This window comes from Zeus faber (assembly GCF_960531495.2).
Source record: "Zeus faber genome assembly, chromosome: 16".
In the NCBI taxonomy this organism is placed as follows: domain Eukaryota; kingdom Metazoa; phylum Chordata; class Actinopteri; order Zeiformes; family Zeidae; genus Zeus; species Zeus faber.
Genome location: NC_137202.1, coordinates 27,594,452 through 27,611,753, shown reverse-complemented (window position 1 = coordinate 27,611,753; position 17,302 = coordinate 27,594,452). Strand labels below are relative to the sequence as shown.

General features: G+C 42.8%; 1 protein-coding gene across 1 annotated transcript in view; it reads left to right on the top strand.

Annotated features, from left to right (window-relative positions):
* Nucleotides 1-410: 410 nt before the first annotated feature.
* The window catches only part of ate1 (arginyltransferase 1), a 60,982-nt gene continuing 44,090 nt past the window's right edge, over nucleotides 411-17,302 (top strand). Inside the window, 8 exon segments of the mRNA XM_080016728.1 lie at nucleotides 411-516; nucleotides 4,616-4,679; nucleotides 4,760-4,822; nucleotides 6,230-6,333; nucleotides 6,465-6,650; nucleotides 10,228-10,448; nucleotides 14,764-14,892; nucleotides 16,057-16,185. Of these exon segments, the coding sequence (XP_079872854.1) occupies nucleotides 417-516; nucleotides 4,616-4,679; nucleotides 4,760-4,822; nucleotides 6,230-6,333; nucleotides 6,465-6,650; nucleotides 10,228-10,448; nucleotides 14,764-14,892; nucleotides 16,057-16,185 (996 nt within the window). The 5' untranslated portion in view covers nucleotides 411-416.

Below are 17,302 nucleotides of genomic sequence, written 5' to 3'. Positions count from 1 at the left end.
GGTCTTGATTTTTTTACTGTTTAAATTTCTGTTTAAAAAGTTCTTTATTGATTAATGAGGTACTGCAAACAAGAACAGTGTTTTTAATTTTAAAGCCACACAATTAAGTAAGACTGTTCTCTAATGAAACAGTATAGATTCTGGTGATCACAGGCACGATGCGAGGGGTGGATCCGCACGCCATCTCCTGGTGGAAATCTGCGCGAAGCGTGCAGGACGCTGACGTAGACAGGTGCCTCGGTGGCGCTACACGTCATGAACAACGAGAGGTGACGGGCTTTTATTTTGAAGTGCGTAAGCGCAACGCCCGGGCATTTGTCGGGGCTTTCATTTTGAAGTAAGCAGACGGCGCCGCTACCGGAAGCCCCCGGACGCCGGCTCCCGCACCGTGACGTCACGTCTGTCGGGCTCCGACGATGGCCGCGAGTAACTCGTACACAATCGTGGAGTATTTCGGTGGAGACGATGCTTACCGTTGTGGATACTGTAAAAACGACAAGGGGAACTTCTCCCACGGTGAGTATGCAACAAAACGGCGGAAGCTCCAACGTATACGAGCGAACTTTCGGAACGTTTTCGTGGATAATTCAAATTAGCTTTCCGAGCTAGCTAAAACAGCTGGTAGTGGTGTCGATGTAGCGTCACAAACGTGTAACTAATATTATGAAACGTTGTCTCATAAAATTCTCAACTTAATATTTACTGGATTTATTTAGATTAAGCTTAATTTAGATTTACTACTTTTTACTATTGTATTCGTTAGAATTCTGAGTTGACGTTTACAGTTAAAACAGAAGGGCGATGCTATCAACACGATTCTGTTATGACATCGATTATCTGCGAGATCTGAGTTGTTTTGAGCCGGTTCGTGTCACTGTGTGCACTCTCAAGTAGAGCATCATTCGTCTCCACCATCCATCCGCCCTTCCGAATGCATCAACTAGCTAAAAGCACCCGGTAGTAGATGCAGAGCTGCAGCTGCCGCTCCCCCTCAGCCTGTCAGCGCTGTCAAATGTGAAATATCAAGAGGTCACACCTCGAGTCGTAAAAGCTTGGCTTTACCTTTTCCAGGCAATCAGCCCGAGGTTTGCATGTCCTCAGCGTTGGCGCTTGATCCGTTTTGCTAAAAGCTTGACCAAAAAGTATTTAAAAGGCATTGGCACTTTAACATGTTCGTGACAGTCCAGGCAGTCCGTCCAAAGTCCCACGTCATCACCGAAGTTGTTTATTCAGTCTCATACAGTTTGTGTAACTCAAAGCAAAAATATAGATTTAATGAAGCTGGTGGCACGATTGCAATTTATTTATTTTTTATAATCTTGATGATCAAACAATGAATAAAGAGTTGCGTTGCAGGTTGAAAAGTTGAACTCCACTTGCAGATTAACTCTGTCTTAGATGCAATGGCATAGAAATACTCAAATACAATTTATTTTTTGTATTTTTGCTATACACGAAATAGGGTGACAATGTTGGTCAACAGAACTTGTGGGGACTATGTTATCTACATCAAGTTTCATATTTGGCAATTACAATAATCAATTAAAAAACAACCAACATGTAAACTGAAGAGTAATTAATATATATAAAAACAGACTACCAATCTTATTTGATTACGGAGTTAAACAACATTTACTTCCGATAAACAAATCCAGCTTCTTAAGTAGAATTCTATTAATTTATTAACTAGTATACAACATGGGTGTTTTGCTGTCTTTCAATTATTCTTTAAACCTAGTTATCTATGCCTACAGGAAGTGTGAGAGATATATATTACGTAGTCATGAGATAAACCAATGTTTATTCTCATACATTTGGATTGTGGTCAGTTACTCACAATTGAGAGGAACTTATGTTTGTTCAGTCTGGAAGTGTTCTGCAAAACAACCTTTCCCGATTTGCTGCCGGGCCCTTTGATAGAGTGCTATTAAAAGGGTTGTTGTGTGTGAGGCAATGTGCAAATTCTGATGGCTTACTATAATCAGGGCTCAGCCACTTCCTGGTGCAGTCAATAAATCTGTAGGAGTAGTGTGAATTCTACGGTAAGAACACTTCTCTTTCTCTCTGTGCAGAGGCCAATCAATTCTCATAGGTTTTGTTGTGCTATCATATTGTATTTTTCATATTAATGATATATTCATTTGAATATATTTTCATATTCATGACAGTTGATCATATTTAGACATAACATGAGAATGTTATCTTTGTTTTTTCGTACTAATGCAATATACAGGTTCTCCTCACTCAACGACGTACCTGTTTAACGACCGCTTGCACTTACGACCAGCTCTCTGACCAGTCTGTATTGTACATTGCGTACAATCCTGCGGCGTCTGAGCGCCAAGCATCTCATCGCGCCTCACCCTTTATATACTGTATACACTATTTATACGATATACACTATACACTGTATTTGCAGTGTATGATGTTAACGACGATATTTCAAAATCCATACCTTACCATACCTAGAATTCATCACGGTTCCCCTCAAAATGAGGTACAATTCTACGCCCTACCGCAGACCTAGCCATTTCAGAGACGCTGCATATTCCCCAGCATTTAAAGGGGAGAGGGCCTATTATGAAGAGTCACTTTTTCAGTGCTTGTGCACATACATTTGGGTCTTTGACGAGCCTACTAAGACACAAACTGTGAAATAAAACAACCCAGTCAGTTTTTTTGTGCAGTCCCCATTTCAGAAAACATGTGATTCAACAAGCCGTTCAGATGTGTCTCCTTCCTATGTCTTTAGGAGACTCATTAGAATTAGAACCACTCCCCATCTGATTAACTCCACCCATAGCTCGAGAAATAACAATTGCGCCAGACCACCTAAACATGGGAAAGGCTCTGTCGGCTGCGCAGGCCAGCACAAATCTTCTTAATGAAAATAAAAAGAAAGAGGAATTAATACCAACTGTCCATGACGAAACTGCAGACGAGGGAAGTGTAAGTATCTTTTCTCCAAACGCAAGTAGAAATGGTGTGTTTTTATTCTAGATGTATTTAATTTACTCCATCTTCTGCTGCTTCCTGCCGGCGTTCTCACGGACTGATGGCAAGTGCACCGGACTCTGCCGGGCTGTGGCCCGGTGGTTGGGAACCTCTACACTAGAGGACATTCCAATTCTGTCACTGATGGTTGGGCGGCTTGGACCGTGTACCTCGGCTCAAGCTCGCAGATGAAATCTTTAAATCCAGACCCCTGCAAGATGTTAATTGGTCGCATATCTTTGCAGATAAAACAGGTCAATTTATCTGTAATTGCCGTTTTGCGGGCAGCTGGTAATCCTCGCGATGAAAGAGGTAATTCGTGCCTGCTTTGGGGGGGTGGGGGGCGCGCAGCGTGGAGACACAGATGCCGGAGAGCGGCGGACGGAGCAGCATAGCGCACAGACAAAACTCATTCACTTGTCTGCACTAAGAGGATGTATGTGGACGTATGTGTGCAACATTTTTATTTATATATATATATATATATATATATATATATAAAAGATTCTGCTGAAACACTGCACATTTTTGTTTTTCAAATATTCATTTTCAGATTTGGACAAATGGCATTCGAATATCCAACCATCGTTTGACAGCCCTATTATAGAGGCATGTTAAGATGGCTAGAATGCATAATCTGAGTGGTATTTTCAGCAAAAAAAAAAAATGTTTTGGGAACCTCAAAGATCTATATATTAACCTGTCGAAAATTTGTATAATTGTTCCCCTTTAATTCACTTAAAAGGAGAGAAATTGTTAAACAGTTCCTCTAAAAACTAAGCATATGTGAACGTGAGAGTTCAATAGGGGTGATTCAAATCAGTGGATAGATGAAAAGTATACATAACACAATACGCCACTTATGTTCCTCTGACAGTGCTGCACTTACCTGAGTTGCTCTTGGAGAACAGAGAAGGCGTGAATGACGGACTGGAGTCTGTTAACACATGCCCCCTAAATCCTGCTCGCTGCCCATGGCGGCGGCAGCCATTGAAGTTAGAGCAAAAAAAACCCATCAGCTTTTAATCGATTTATTAGTTGTATTTGTAATGTTACTTTAATTACCCTGTTTTACTTGAATTGACCTAAAAATAAGTGACTAATAGTAGAGTAAATCCTGTTTGATTTTAAACCAGTGGTCTGTGTCATGTTTTTGGTGTGGGATTTACCCCCCCCAGGAATCAGGAGGAATGTTGTTATGATAATACATCCGTTGCTTTATTCGATGGTGCTATCACCTTGTGGGAATGTTGTAACTTATATCGTTTGTTATGTTTTGCCTGCACAACAGCCTAAAACAAAGGCTGTTGTGTATGCAGTTGGGCGTTGATGAAGGTCAATGAGACCAAAATGCTGCAATTATAAACAATTAGGGGCTGCGTTTTCAGTGTGTGGTTCCTTTCCTCCTTGAATGCCTATGTATAACATGATACTGATATTAAACGAATAACAAACTTGAGGAAAATCAAAGTGGATCTCTTGATGTTAACAGAGTGCCTCTCTTGCCCAAAGCGGGAGAGAAGCTGTCATTTGAGTTGCCAAATAATACATTTCACATTTTGGAATTTCAAAATCTGTCGGTCTATGTTTTAAAGTGTTGTGCTCTGCCCCTATTTCGCAGGGATGTGGTCCCACACTATGACTGTGCAGGACTACCAGGACCTTATAGACAGAGGGTGGAGGAGGTTGGAAATTCTCTCTCACTTAAATCCTTTTATTTTTGCTCACCAGAAGTATTTTTACAGTAACGCTCTTTCCTTTACAGAAGTGGGAAGTACGTGTATAAGCCCATCATGAACAAGACTTGCTGTCCGCAATACACCATCAGGTACACTGGTGTACTGATTTCACACACTTTGAATTATGGCAAATAAATAAAACTATAGCCAATAAATTGTAATCCTGTGCAGACTGCCTCCTTAGGGTGTGTCGTTCCTTTCGACTCAGTACATCTACAATGCTGACCATTAGGACAATGAATGCTGAATGCTTTTTTTTCTTTCTCTGTAATCTAAAAGATTGTGCTTCGAGTATTTACATGAATATTGGTTTCATACTTTTGAAATGACAACCCTTTTCATGCATTGTCCGCTTTTTTAGCTAACCGGTATTTAGACAGATCACTATTCTTTCTGATCCATCAACATAAACAGACTTTCCATGTTTTGTCCCGTGAACTCCAGAGGAAAAGTTATAAAATAACTAAGATCATAAAACAACAACTTTGAATTTCAATGTATCTGAATGAGAATTCAGCTGTAAACTAGATTGAATTGTAAACCACTCAACACTATGGAATACATGGTTGGCCAAATAAGTGCAAGTCAAAAATAAGTTATGGTGTTAAAGGTGCCATTGGTCATCACAATAAAGCCAGAAATTTGGGGGTTTGAGTTATCAAAGTATTTTTTGAGATGTAAATAAAGGTTATTCATATAGCACGTATCTAGAACAGTGACAAAACAAATAAAATAAAGGTAATCACATAAGGACATGGAGATCCAGACTATACACACAAAGTCTGTAGCTTTTAAATCACGCAAAGTGTTTTATTTTCTTAAGTTTCTAATTGCATTGATTCTAATTAAAAAAATAGGGGAAATTGTAAATAAACGGTAAAAGATGTTACCCAGTACGGGGTCTTATTAAAATCGGTTGTACCGTTGTTTGAGGCAAATAAAACATTTGTTACATCACAGAGCAAAATAAAGTCGTCTAACCACTGCAAAAGCTGAAAGCTGGAGCTGAAACTCTTAAGTTCTCAGTTCTCAAGTACGGTGCCACCACCATGTTGAGTCTTATTGTCCCATCATTTGAGCCAACAGTACAGCGCCAGTACGGGACGGGTTTGTTCATTCCAGTACATTACAGGCGTAGTCCTCAAAGGGAAAACCCCAAGTCACCACACAGAAAGATGTGTCACCCTGTTGCCTTGACTGATACGTTTTTAACGCTTACATTGCAATCTTTGGCGCTTTGTACGTTGCTTGTACTTGGCTTTTGATTGACCGGAGGGACGGCAATTACAGTAGGTGGGGACAGACTTTGGATTGGGCTGTTTGATTGAAACAATACATACCACTGCAGACTTGGTGTGTTTCAAGTTCGAGAATGATTTGTTTGAAGTTATTTGTTCCCGCACAAATAGATTGCAGAGGTTGAAACAAGTGTATCAAGTATGGGTCGTCAAATGGTATAATCTAACAAACCTATGTTTCTCTGTGTTTTTGTCAAGATGTCATGCCTTGAACTTCCAGCCATCAAAATCACACAAGAAGATCCTGAAAAAGATCAATAAATTCCTCTCTAAAGGAGAATTACCCAGTGGACAGGGTGACAGTGAGTAGACATTCAAATGACTAACCAAGTGGCTCTAATTTTGAAGAACCAGTGTTATGAGCTATAAGGTATTGCATCAGAAAAGGTTGATCTACTTTATTGAGGTGTTGTTGGTCTCCTGCCTTTCATAGTGGAGCCCATGGACTCCCTGTGTGAGGGAACAGGCCCAAGGATGCCCGCCAAAGTCTGTCACTCTGAAGTGGAGATTCAAGCCTTGGCAGACACTCAGACGGAGGGGGTGGAGTCCACGTCAGCTGACTCTGAGGCCTCCAGAAGAGAAGATCCATTGATTGCTCAAGATGGGAGACCCAAACCAGGTAAGATGACAGATATCATCCTTTGCTGTCCACTGTATCCCTTGAAAGATAAAGACTTGAGCAAATCAAATCCATAAAAGTAATTTGTGAAAAATGCTCATATGCTTTGTTATTTCCTTTTATATTATTGCTACATAAGAATCTATTTTACAGCTTACCGTGGCTGGTAGGGGGTATGAACTTAAGCTGAAGGAAGCTTGATATTATTCCTTCTGAATTTTATTTGTCAGCATTTTCCAACTCTGACATGAAGACTGGCAGTTTCCCCTGCCACACACCAAGCGAGCAGTGTTTTCAGGGCCCCCCGACACAGACACAGGCGATGGGGTTGAAAACACTAGTTTTATTGTAGAGAGTGGGCAAGGTGGAACAAGCCCCGAACTGATGGACAACATGTCATGACAAGGGCTCCTCTCGTGTGTGTGTGTGTGTGTGTGTGTGTGTGTTTTTACCTGTTGCTCGTTGATTACTCTAATGAGCAACAGGGCCGGGCCCAACTACCTAGACCCAGGACAGGTGTGGCTGCTTAAACCACACCACCCCTACACCACAAAGGCCATTCACTTTTAAAAGCCTGGGAAATAAAAAATGATTATATGGATGGTGTTGATGTTGTATGTTGTTGCCAGCACCACCTTTTTCTCTCCATACAAACTTTCCAGCCACATCAAGGTGAAACACTTCCATAATTTGGCTGGTGCCAATTTCTAAGTCCAGTGCTTGCAGAATTTCACTGCAATAAAATTGTTCCAGTCTGTTTGAGTGACTCATCACTGTAACAGAGACTGTTCCTTTGTTTGCCAGAGGGTGTCACTATTCACCGTGAAATAGATTCCCTGTTGGGACAAACCTGTTGGATGAGCTTTGTGTTTCCTGTGTTATTGCATGAATATGTCTGGTTACGAGTAAGCTATCTATCATGATTTTTCTCGTAACTTTAGAGCAGAGGATAAGCTCTGACATCTCACAGCAACATGGGGATAATGAATGAATGAATAGCACTCCCAGCCGACTGACAATGAACTCTTATTAGACATGGGAAGCGGCATATCTAGCAACTGCTCAAATTTCAGTGCTTAACCAGTCCTTCTCTTTTCTCACCCTGGCCCCCATGCTCGTTCATCACACAAGCACAGATGCTGTATATATTAGAGAGAGCAGCCCTGGCAACCTGGTATTTGCACACTAGATCCAGATGGAGACAAATTCATGCTCACTGGGAAGGATCTTGCGGTTGACCTCTTTGACCTCTTTTTACACTGTTGATATACGTGCAATAGCAGCCAAATAGCAAAAAAAGACAAAAAAAAACGGATTTCGCTCTTTAACAGACACCCAAGAAAAAGGCCCCCATTCTGCAAGCTAGCACAGAGGGAGGGCTTTAGCATGCCGCAGCCAGTGGGACTTCACCCCCCCCTTCACCTCCAACAGAAAACACCTTTCACATTGGCTTCTAGATTGGAGCTTTTTATGGATTATTTTTTTTTTTGGCAGATCCCAGCACAGTCTCCAGAAAACGCCCCCGTCTGCTGTTTAGCTCTAGTAGAGAGTAGATAAATGAATACCAACAGAGACAGCTTATCCGGGGGCTTCCCTTTGTCGAAGATAAGGCAACTATTGCGAGGAACAAACCAGCTGAACACTATAAACTGTATGTGAACGATTTGGTCCTACAAAACAATTTGTATAAATGCATTTGAACTTTTTTCTTTTCAACTAACTTCTACTTCTAAACAAGAAAAGCGAGTGTACTTGTCTCTTGGATTGAATTGTTTTCCAGTGTAGTATTCTCAACCAGTGTTAATGCTGTAGTCGCATTACCAAATGATGACAAGGCCGCAATTAGCTTGGGTGTGTGCAAGAAGGTAGTATTATATTATTAGAGTTCTAGTCTGTGTCCTTGGAGCACTGGTTCAGCACACCTTATGTGTGTTTGGGGAGGGCAGGAAGGCAGGGAGAGTGTCTTAGTTTTTATGAAGTGCTAACTGCTGGAGTGGGAGCATATGTCCTCCACAGGAACAGATCTGTCAGACTTTATCTATGACACGGATGCACACTGTGTCCACAAGTGTGTGTGAGTGAGAGGCTAATTGGTACGTCTCCGCTCATGTCCTTGCGCATGTGCACAGAGAAAGCACATTTAAACCGGCGCGGTGAGTGATGTTGTCAGGGTGATGGTGGATAAGTCTGGACATCTGCTCTGGTTAGTGGTCGTTTGTTTGGGACTGGTCTAAAGATTGCATCTGTCTTGACTGCAAACAGCTCCGCCTCCTTACCAGTCATCACTCGGGCATTGTGGCCACCACAGGGACAATTTACAGTTATCATTCAAACTCCAGAATTTAGTTTGCTTTGATGAATCTCTGTCAGCACATAGTTGATCGGTGTTGCAACTGTCTCTTGCAGGGGCCATTAACTGTGCCTAGTTTTTAAGGTCCCAAAAGTCAAGACTTCAAATTGTAGGGACCGAATAGACTCCTACTTTTGAGTCAACCGGTGTTGAATGCTGGCATTGAACCCCCGATGCCCAGAGCCCCCCCCTGCCCCCCTTTCTTCCTGTTCTTTAAGGAGCGGGGTGCATGGAGGAGAAAGTCAGTAAGCGGGGAAGCCGGCAATAGTGTCTGGCAGCGGGACAAGCAGGAAATGGTTCTTCTTTCCTTATTGCTCCAAACAGGATGTGGGCGTGTAAACTGTTGACATGGGATGCCCGGAACACCAGAGGGTTTGGCCAGAGCCCAGGAAAAGGAGGGGAAAGGGAGAGTGAGATGGATAGAGTCACTCGTAGACTTTCATGTGTTTCTCCGCCTTCTTCTATACCTTCTTGAGCTGTATATGCTCCTTCTGAACAGCGATTCAGAAAATAGTTTCCTGCATAGCTACAATATGGAACTGCTTCTTTGATTCAACGTGGAGGTGTGTCTGTGTGTCTGTGTGTCTGTGTGTCTGTGTGTGTGTGTGTCTGTGTCTGTGTGTTTGTGTGTGTGAAGGCGTGTGCGTGTGTTCATTATTGTGCAGCTATTGCTAATCCCACCTGTGACTTTCTTTATCCTGTCGTTTCCATTATTAATGTGCCTACTGCTTCAAATTGACTCCAATGTGTGTATATAGACATGCTTTACAGTACATGTTTCCAACCAGAGTAAACACAGCAGAGTTTTTATAGCCTCCTAGGCAATGATGTCATGTAATTATTGGTGTAGGGAAACAACAAAATGAGTTTCATGGTGCTTTAATTTTTCCTCTTCTAGAGACTGGGTCTTTTTATGCGTGCTGTCTAAAGCAAACTTTGCAAACACCCTGCAGGTTAGGGCAAATCCATCTTAAACGTGCCATCTCTCCTCTTCCTTTAAACCGTCATTTGGTTACGTTATGTATATTTAATACATTGTATATTTATAAGTATACTGTAAGCCTTTTATTTAACCTCCCTTCCTCCCTCTCACCTGGAACATTTTTTGAAATGCCAGGCTGTTAGGGCTTTAACTTAAAAAAAAAAAAAAATTAAAAAAGGGTTAGGGTCTTACAGTCTTTTCTCTGTCTTCTGCTCTGTCTCCCCTCCTCTTTCTCTTGGTGGCAGGGCTTGGAGCGGATCCCGACCGGCCACCTTGTCGGAAGGCCAAGGACCTGCGGAAGGAGCGGCGTCTCCAGAAAGAGCAGAAGAGACAGCAGTCTGATGGCGACTCCAGCCATGTCCCCTCCAACGTCCATAACCCTATTGCACACACCCAGGCCTCCCAAGCCAAAAGCCTGGAGGCGTTCCTCAACGAGTCGCCTGACAGCCCGCTTCATCGCCTTGAGGTGAGCCAAAGAGATGGAACAATGGCCTTCAGCATTCTGTCTGGAGGGAAATGGCTTGAAAAGAAGAACATTTATATGTATATATATATATATATATATTCAAAAATTTTTTGAGACCCCTCTCTCCCAGCCCCAGTGACTTCACCATGTGTTTATGTTTGTGGGGAGGATCTCAGACCAGAGCCGAATGAGTCGTGGTCATACATAATCTCAACTTTGTGACAGGCACACCACACACACTGGGTCAGGTTACCCCACTGATCACATTAAGACCGTGGCGCCCAGCTCAGCCTGGTTTTGAGGAAGTGGAAAGTAACCCCTGGCTCTGAGGTTTGGGGGTGGCTGGGCACAATACCGCTGGCAGAAAGACGCCGAGCTGAGGTTGGCAGAGTGATGTCATCGGCCGCTGTGACTGCGAGACATAAGCCAGATGCGCTGACGAGCCCATATCCATCCCGCGTCCTGTCCGAACCCCCCCTCTCCTCCCCGGGCTCAGACAGGGCAAGACACACTCCCAATCAGCTCGGCTCAATTGGATAAGCTTTTGTTTAGCTGCTGTTATCGTTCCATCTCAGTAAGTGGGCACACGCACAAGGTTATCCTGCCCCTACTTAAGGTCAACTACTTGTAGTGCAACAATGAAAATTGAAAGCCCTTCTGTGTTCTTATTATTATTTTTATTTGACATGGGCTTGTAGTGTATTGAACCGCACACCATCACATCATCTCACTGTGCGCTCTGTGGCGCAAACTAGGACTTTAAAATGATACACGGCTCACAGATCAAAAATAATACACAGACGGTGGTCTTCGGTCAACACTATACTTAATCCCATCTTTGAGTGTTTCTCAAATTCACAATACTTTGCACACATATTTATGTGTAGTCTGGGCTATCCTTAGAGTAAAACATCATGAAAAATCAATATAGATTAATTTTAAAGAGTTGTTAAAGAATGCAGTACTTCCAGTAACTATAGACGCTGCTGTTTTTGTCACCACCAGGCTGCAGTGTGGCACCACATTTCAGAGCCTCTGCAAAGAGATTGAACACCACCCTCTCAAGAGTCACATCTCTCCACTAGCTACACACTGGAGCTTCATATGAATATCTCATAAAGTCTCCCGTTGCTCACATGCCATGCTCCATACTGTATTTATTTATTTTTCCCTGTCATGGGTTTTCAGAGAAAGCAGGAAGCATTGGTCTGGGTATTTTTAAGTTCCAAGTAGAGGGCTTTTCAGATAAGCACTGAGCAGGAGTGTCTTTCATTTTAATTAAACCTCAACTTAAGCCGCTTGTATTACATGGCGTAATTTCAGCATTCTTGAAATGGTTGAATGCTGGGCTGTCGGTGTTGTATGACAAGACTGTTATGAGTTGTTCGCTCATAGCCAGACTACGCCAACTCTGTGGCAATGTTGGTCGAGCAAAAATGATTCCAGGCTATCACAGAATAATAAGAATATCTCTGTACTTTTGGATGTGAAAGGGGGGGGTGGCTCCACTAAAGTGTTTTCCTTTTACGCAATCATTGTTCCACCAAAGAACCTCAGGTGCCAATTGGTCATCCGAGTCTCGCTTAGGTCCAACTCCAATAACCCCTAGGTTCAATTCCCCTCTCCCATTCCCCCAGAGGACCAGAGAAACAACCACGGGACACGAACAACTAATTTTACAGCAGGAAGTGTCGGTGCTTCCTCCGCTCTCTCCCCGGCCAGGACCCCTCCGGTCGGCAGTGGGGAGGAGGCCCCCCCGGAGCTGATGCCGCGGGTGTTCCTCAAACAACAACTTGAACTTGAACTCGCCCTCCTCCCAATCTGTGCATGGACCAGCAATAGGAGAACGATTAATGAAAGTATCAGCGATTTTCATTTAGATCTGGTCTGACACGGTCAGAAGGAGTCCCTCGCTCCCCTCCAAACGTCCCACATATAATCACAGAGCGCAGATTCGACAACTTTTTGGACTGTTCTCAGATGACAATGATGTTTACATATATATTTTAGGGCTGCAGTAACGAAATTCGAATAGAATTTGAATAATCAAAGAAATGAACTATTCGAATGCTTAAATTGCCATTCGATTGTGTATATTTCCTTTTAAATAAATAATTTTGAATAAATTAAAAATATAAATTGGCTTAAGTTAGCGAATCAATCCTCATGTGATGAGCAATAAAGTTCAATTTAAGTTCATCCAGTTTGTTGCATTGGAAATGAATTATCTGGTAATGGTGCAATATCAGCATCGTCAGAGACGCACAAGCGCACCGGCGCGTCTCCCTCTCCTCCGGCGTTTCACTGTGTGTACAAGGGAAAGTGGGTCTTTGACCAGAATGTCCAGTAATTCCACTGATGTGGCCTTGAAAGTGGGGAAATAAACCCAACCATCACTGTCAGAATGTCCTTTAGTGCAGAGGTTCCCAACCACCAGCTCAGCTCCGGACCGCACCGGGCCGCGGGGTATTTGGCAGCGGGCCGTGAGAATGCGGGCGCGATTTTGACAGGAGCGATCTGCTCTGTAGTTGCTGGAAGTGGAGTAAATTAAATACATCTAGAGTTTTTAACTGCTTTGTTGTCGCTATGATAGGAGCTGCCCAAACTGTGCGTTACCCTCCCCCCTAATTAATTTCAGCAATACAATTTTTTATAAATTTGAATATTAAAAATAAAATGCGTACAAATTCAAATGAAATAATAGAGGAATATCTGCCGCACTGATATATTAATATTATTTATTTCTCTTTTTAGTTTACATATTTTTTATTTTATTTTCGTTATTCAGTAATTAAGGGCAAAGCCATGAGAATACACTTTAAATTAACAAATTATAACTATTATTTTATATATACCATGATAGTTATCGACATCGATCAATATAAAAAAAACATATCCTGATAAAGTTTTTGGCCATATTGTCCAGCCCTACACAGGCTTGCTACGGTAGTAGTCCACCGGACGCGTTGGCATAGCGTACGGACGCGGTGCGGCTTGCCTTAAAAGCACACTTCCTATTATACCCATGTTAACACACAAAAGTGAAAGTGAATTATTTTCTAAGTCAGTTGTTTGACACCAACTACTCATTGTCCAACGCATCCTGCTGTGGGCTGATGATCCTCTTCCTTCAGCCAGATTCATAACTCAACACTGAAACGCTCTGAATTTGATATTTTTTGTGAATAATTGGTATGCACCTTAAAAACAAAAACAAAAAATAATAATAAACTGTATTTATATCGCATAAGAGGTGCGGAGGGTTGTGCAAGATGAACAAGTTATTTTCTCTGTAGAAATGGAGGTTGAAAAGAAGCCCTCTACACTTTATGTACTATCTGTAGTTAAAGAGCATATTTCAGCTGTATGCCTTGAAGGTTAAAGGATAGGTTTTCTATTTTTCACCTATTGCTATTTGTATTATAATGTTGGTTCCAATCATTTATAACTGTTCACAGCACATCTCCATTGAATGCTTTGCTTTTTTTCTTTTCTATATATTTTTTTTATTATTTTCTTTCTGTTTAAGCCTTAAAAAGCTGCAGCAGAGTTGTACTTTTCTGAATAGTTGTGTTGTGGTATGACTCATTATAAATGAGGGGAGCCAACATTTTAATAAGGCTTGTGTTGAAAAATGGGCAAGTCATTCTTTTAAATGTGACATGACATGGTGAAGCACTGGAAACTGGGTCTGAAAACCTATTGATGGGTTGGTGGGTCTCGTTTTTTTTTTTTTTTTATACATTTTTGTGACCTTGACAAGCACATGTTGTAACAGTTTTAATATAATGCCAATTGGTCATGGTTTTCTCCCCTATCAAACATCTGTCTGTTAGCCTGCCCAGGAGAAGGACACGAGCACACCCTTCTCTACCTCTTCCATCTTTCCTCATCAAGCCACCGTTGTGGTGAACGATGGTCTTTGATTGGGGACAAACCTCATACATAAAGAGGAATAGATAAAGAGGTAGCTGCATGTTCCGATTGCTCTGTGTAACTACTAACCGCTTAAGCAGAGCAGAAAACCTGAACTCAAGGAAATTTTTTCAAGTTTGAAAGCCTGAATGCACACTGCAACCAGGCAGCATTTCAGATTTATTTCCTTTGGCAGCCAAAACTATAAAGACGGGGTGTGTTCTTGTCCATCTGTGCTCTCATTATTCTCTCTTTTCACGTGCTCTCTTGCTCTGTCTTTGATTTGAGACAACAGTGCCCACTCTTCTGTTCTCATCCTCCTCACTCATCCCTCTTCTGCCTATCTTGTTGTTTTTATTTTTATTTTATTTTATTTATTTCTTTATTTTTGCTTTTGAAGGTGAGGCTAGTGCGCTCCAGCCCCCCTAGCCCACAGTTCAAAGCCTCTTTCGACGCCTCCTACCAGGTGTACAGACTCTACCAGATGGCCATTCACATGGACCCTCCCGACAAGCCCTCCGAGAGCCAGGTCAGAGGGTGTGCGCGGGTGTGGGGAGGGGGGTTGTCAACTCTTTAGGAGAATCCTGAGAGTGGAGGGAGGGACAGAGATGGTGGGCAGTCGCCTTAGACTCGATCAACAAACCCAGATTTTGATTCACCCTACGTATTCTAGTAACAAATTGGAGAATTTAAATTATGACATGTTTAACACACTATGCATTAAGGGGCAGTCAACACAGAATATTCGTTGCTCTCAAGGTAAGATTTATGGTGAGTTGTAAACTGAAAGGGAGAAAAAGAAACAAAACAAACCTCCGGATGTATTCAATGAAAGAGAGGGTGCGGCGGTGCATGAGAGAAACGACAGTGTGTCAGTGAGATAGAAAGGGAGAAATGGGTGGAATGATTCCATCCGCCGTCGGTGAGAGCAGTGTTTCTACAAGTGCCTGTACGGGGCCACAGTTTTGCTGGTGGGGTCTTACTCGTGAGCTCGGGGAGAGCTAGTTCACCCACACACTCCCACCAAAACCAACATCACCTCTGCCCGAACTGGGAACACCCTTCAATGTAACGTTCTCGAGCAGAGCTTTGATTTGAATATCCGCTCTTCAGGTTTCCCCACATCCTCGACGTTGAGGCCCAGACGGAGGCTTTCAAAGAGAGCTCCCTGTGATTAGTGTGTTCGTTAAGGTACACACACACATGTATGTGTACTTGAGCGAACTCCCCTCATAATTCTCTGTCCCTGCCGACCGTGTAGACATCGCGTGCCATCTCTAGATCCTAATTCATCCCTTCTAGGGGGCCTTCAGCATAGAAGGATCATGGGTTGCAGCTGCAAAGTGCACTAGCCTCACCTTCAAGGCTTCAACATCTTTTCTGAGCTCCATCTCTGAGAATCCACCAGCTGTGGGAGTGAAGTGCTTCAGCAGAACACTACACACATGAAAGTCCTTGTGTGTCAAAACCTCTCATCTATTGTCGATTTCTCCTTTATCCCTCCTCCCCACCCTTCCGACGCCTCTCTTCTCACTCTCGTCCTCCATCTCCCTGTTCTCATTCATCCTTTCTTTCTCACACCTACTTTCATCCATTCTATTGCCCGCTGACCTAACTTGACCTCTGAACCCAACCCAACCTCCACCCTTTCCATCCCACCGACCCATGTTTCTTTACTCCCTGCTGCCTGAAGGTGAAGCTAGTGCCGGTCAACTTTGAGGACCCTCAGTTCATGGAATCCTATGAACAGTCAGTGGCGCTGTACGCCTGCTACCAGATGGCTGTTCACGGCGACGCCCCAGCCGAGTGTAATGAGAGCGAGGTACTGTAAGGCCGTCACATGTCACATCAACCAGCTCTAGCAGGCGGCCACCACAAAAACACTTGGCAGTCAAGCTATTGGCTTGCATGTCTAATCCACTGTAGTCAGGATGCATGGTACCACAAGCACAGTGGCAGTTAAAGAAATATATTGTCTTAAATTTGAGCGTGTTTCTCTAGTACATCACCCTCACACAGAGCTCTTTGACTATTCACACACACTTGCATGCATGAAGGTTTAGATTTGTATTGCATAATTTTAAAATACATTCATCCTTGATCACACCACACAATATCAAGGCTGGAAACTTCAGGTGAGTTGGGGTCGCACTTTTGTTTGTTGTTGGGGGGGGTGTTAACCGACCGGTAGATGGAACGTTTTGGAGACATGCTGAACGGTGCGGGTGGGGGGGGTAGTTACTGTCTAATACACTGAAAATTGCTATCCTGATTGCTGGATATGCATCTCAATCGACAGCAGTTAGTCATGCTGCCAGCCACAGTACCGCTGCCAACCACATTAGCATCGTACTCATTGCTCGATTAAAGTATTGTATGTATGTATGTATGTATGTAGTATTTTATGGCCTGTGCTAAATATAATACACTGTATTTTCCCCTGCATGGTACTTTTTTAACTCTACAAGCTGTGTCCGCTTTTTGCATGCGAGTGTAGTTGGTTGGTACTTTTAGAAGGCGTTTTAGTTTGTGTCATTGACGTTTCAATGATGTGAATCACCATAGACCTGCGGTGAAGGTGAATGGAACAAGCACAGTGTACAAGGAAAAGTTTTGAAAAGTTGAAGGAGAACCTTTGTCTCTCCTAAAACCTACCTGTATTGGGCTGCGCCCGGCTATAAAGTTCGGACTGAAGTTAAATTATGCTTGCCATGTAAGGAAATATAAAGTTTTATTATGAAAGAAAAACAACAAGCCAGGTGTTTGACACTTTAATATAAACGCAGGTCACCGTAATGAGGAATCTGGAGAAAGGAAGGGGGTTTTGGGTGAGGTTCAGGAAGGCGAGAGGAAGAGACAGTCTGGTCAGGGTGCAGAACCGTTGAACGTCCTAGCTAACCTGAGAGGGCCTTTTGTCCCTGAGGGCTGGAAAAACAGCC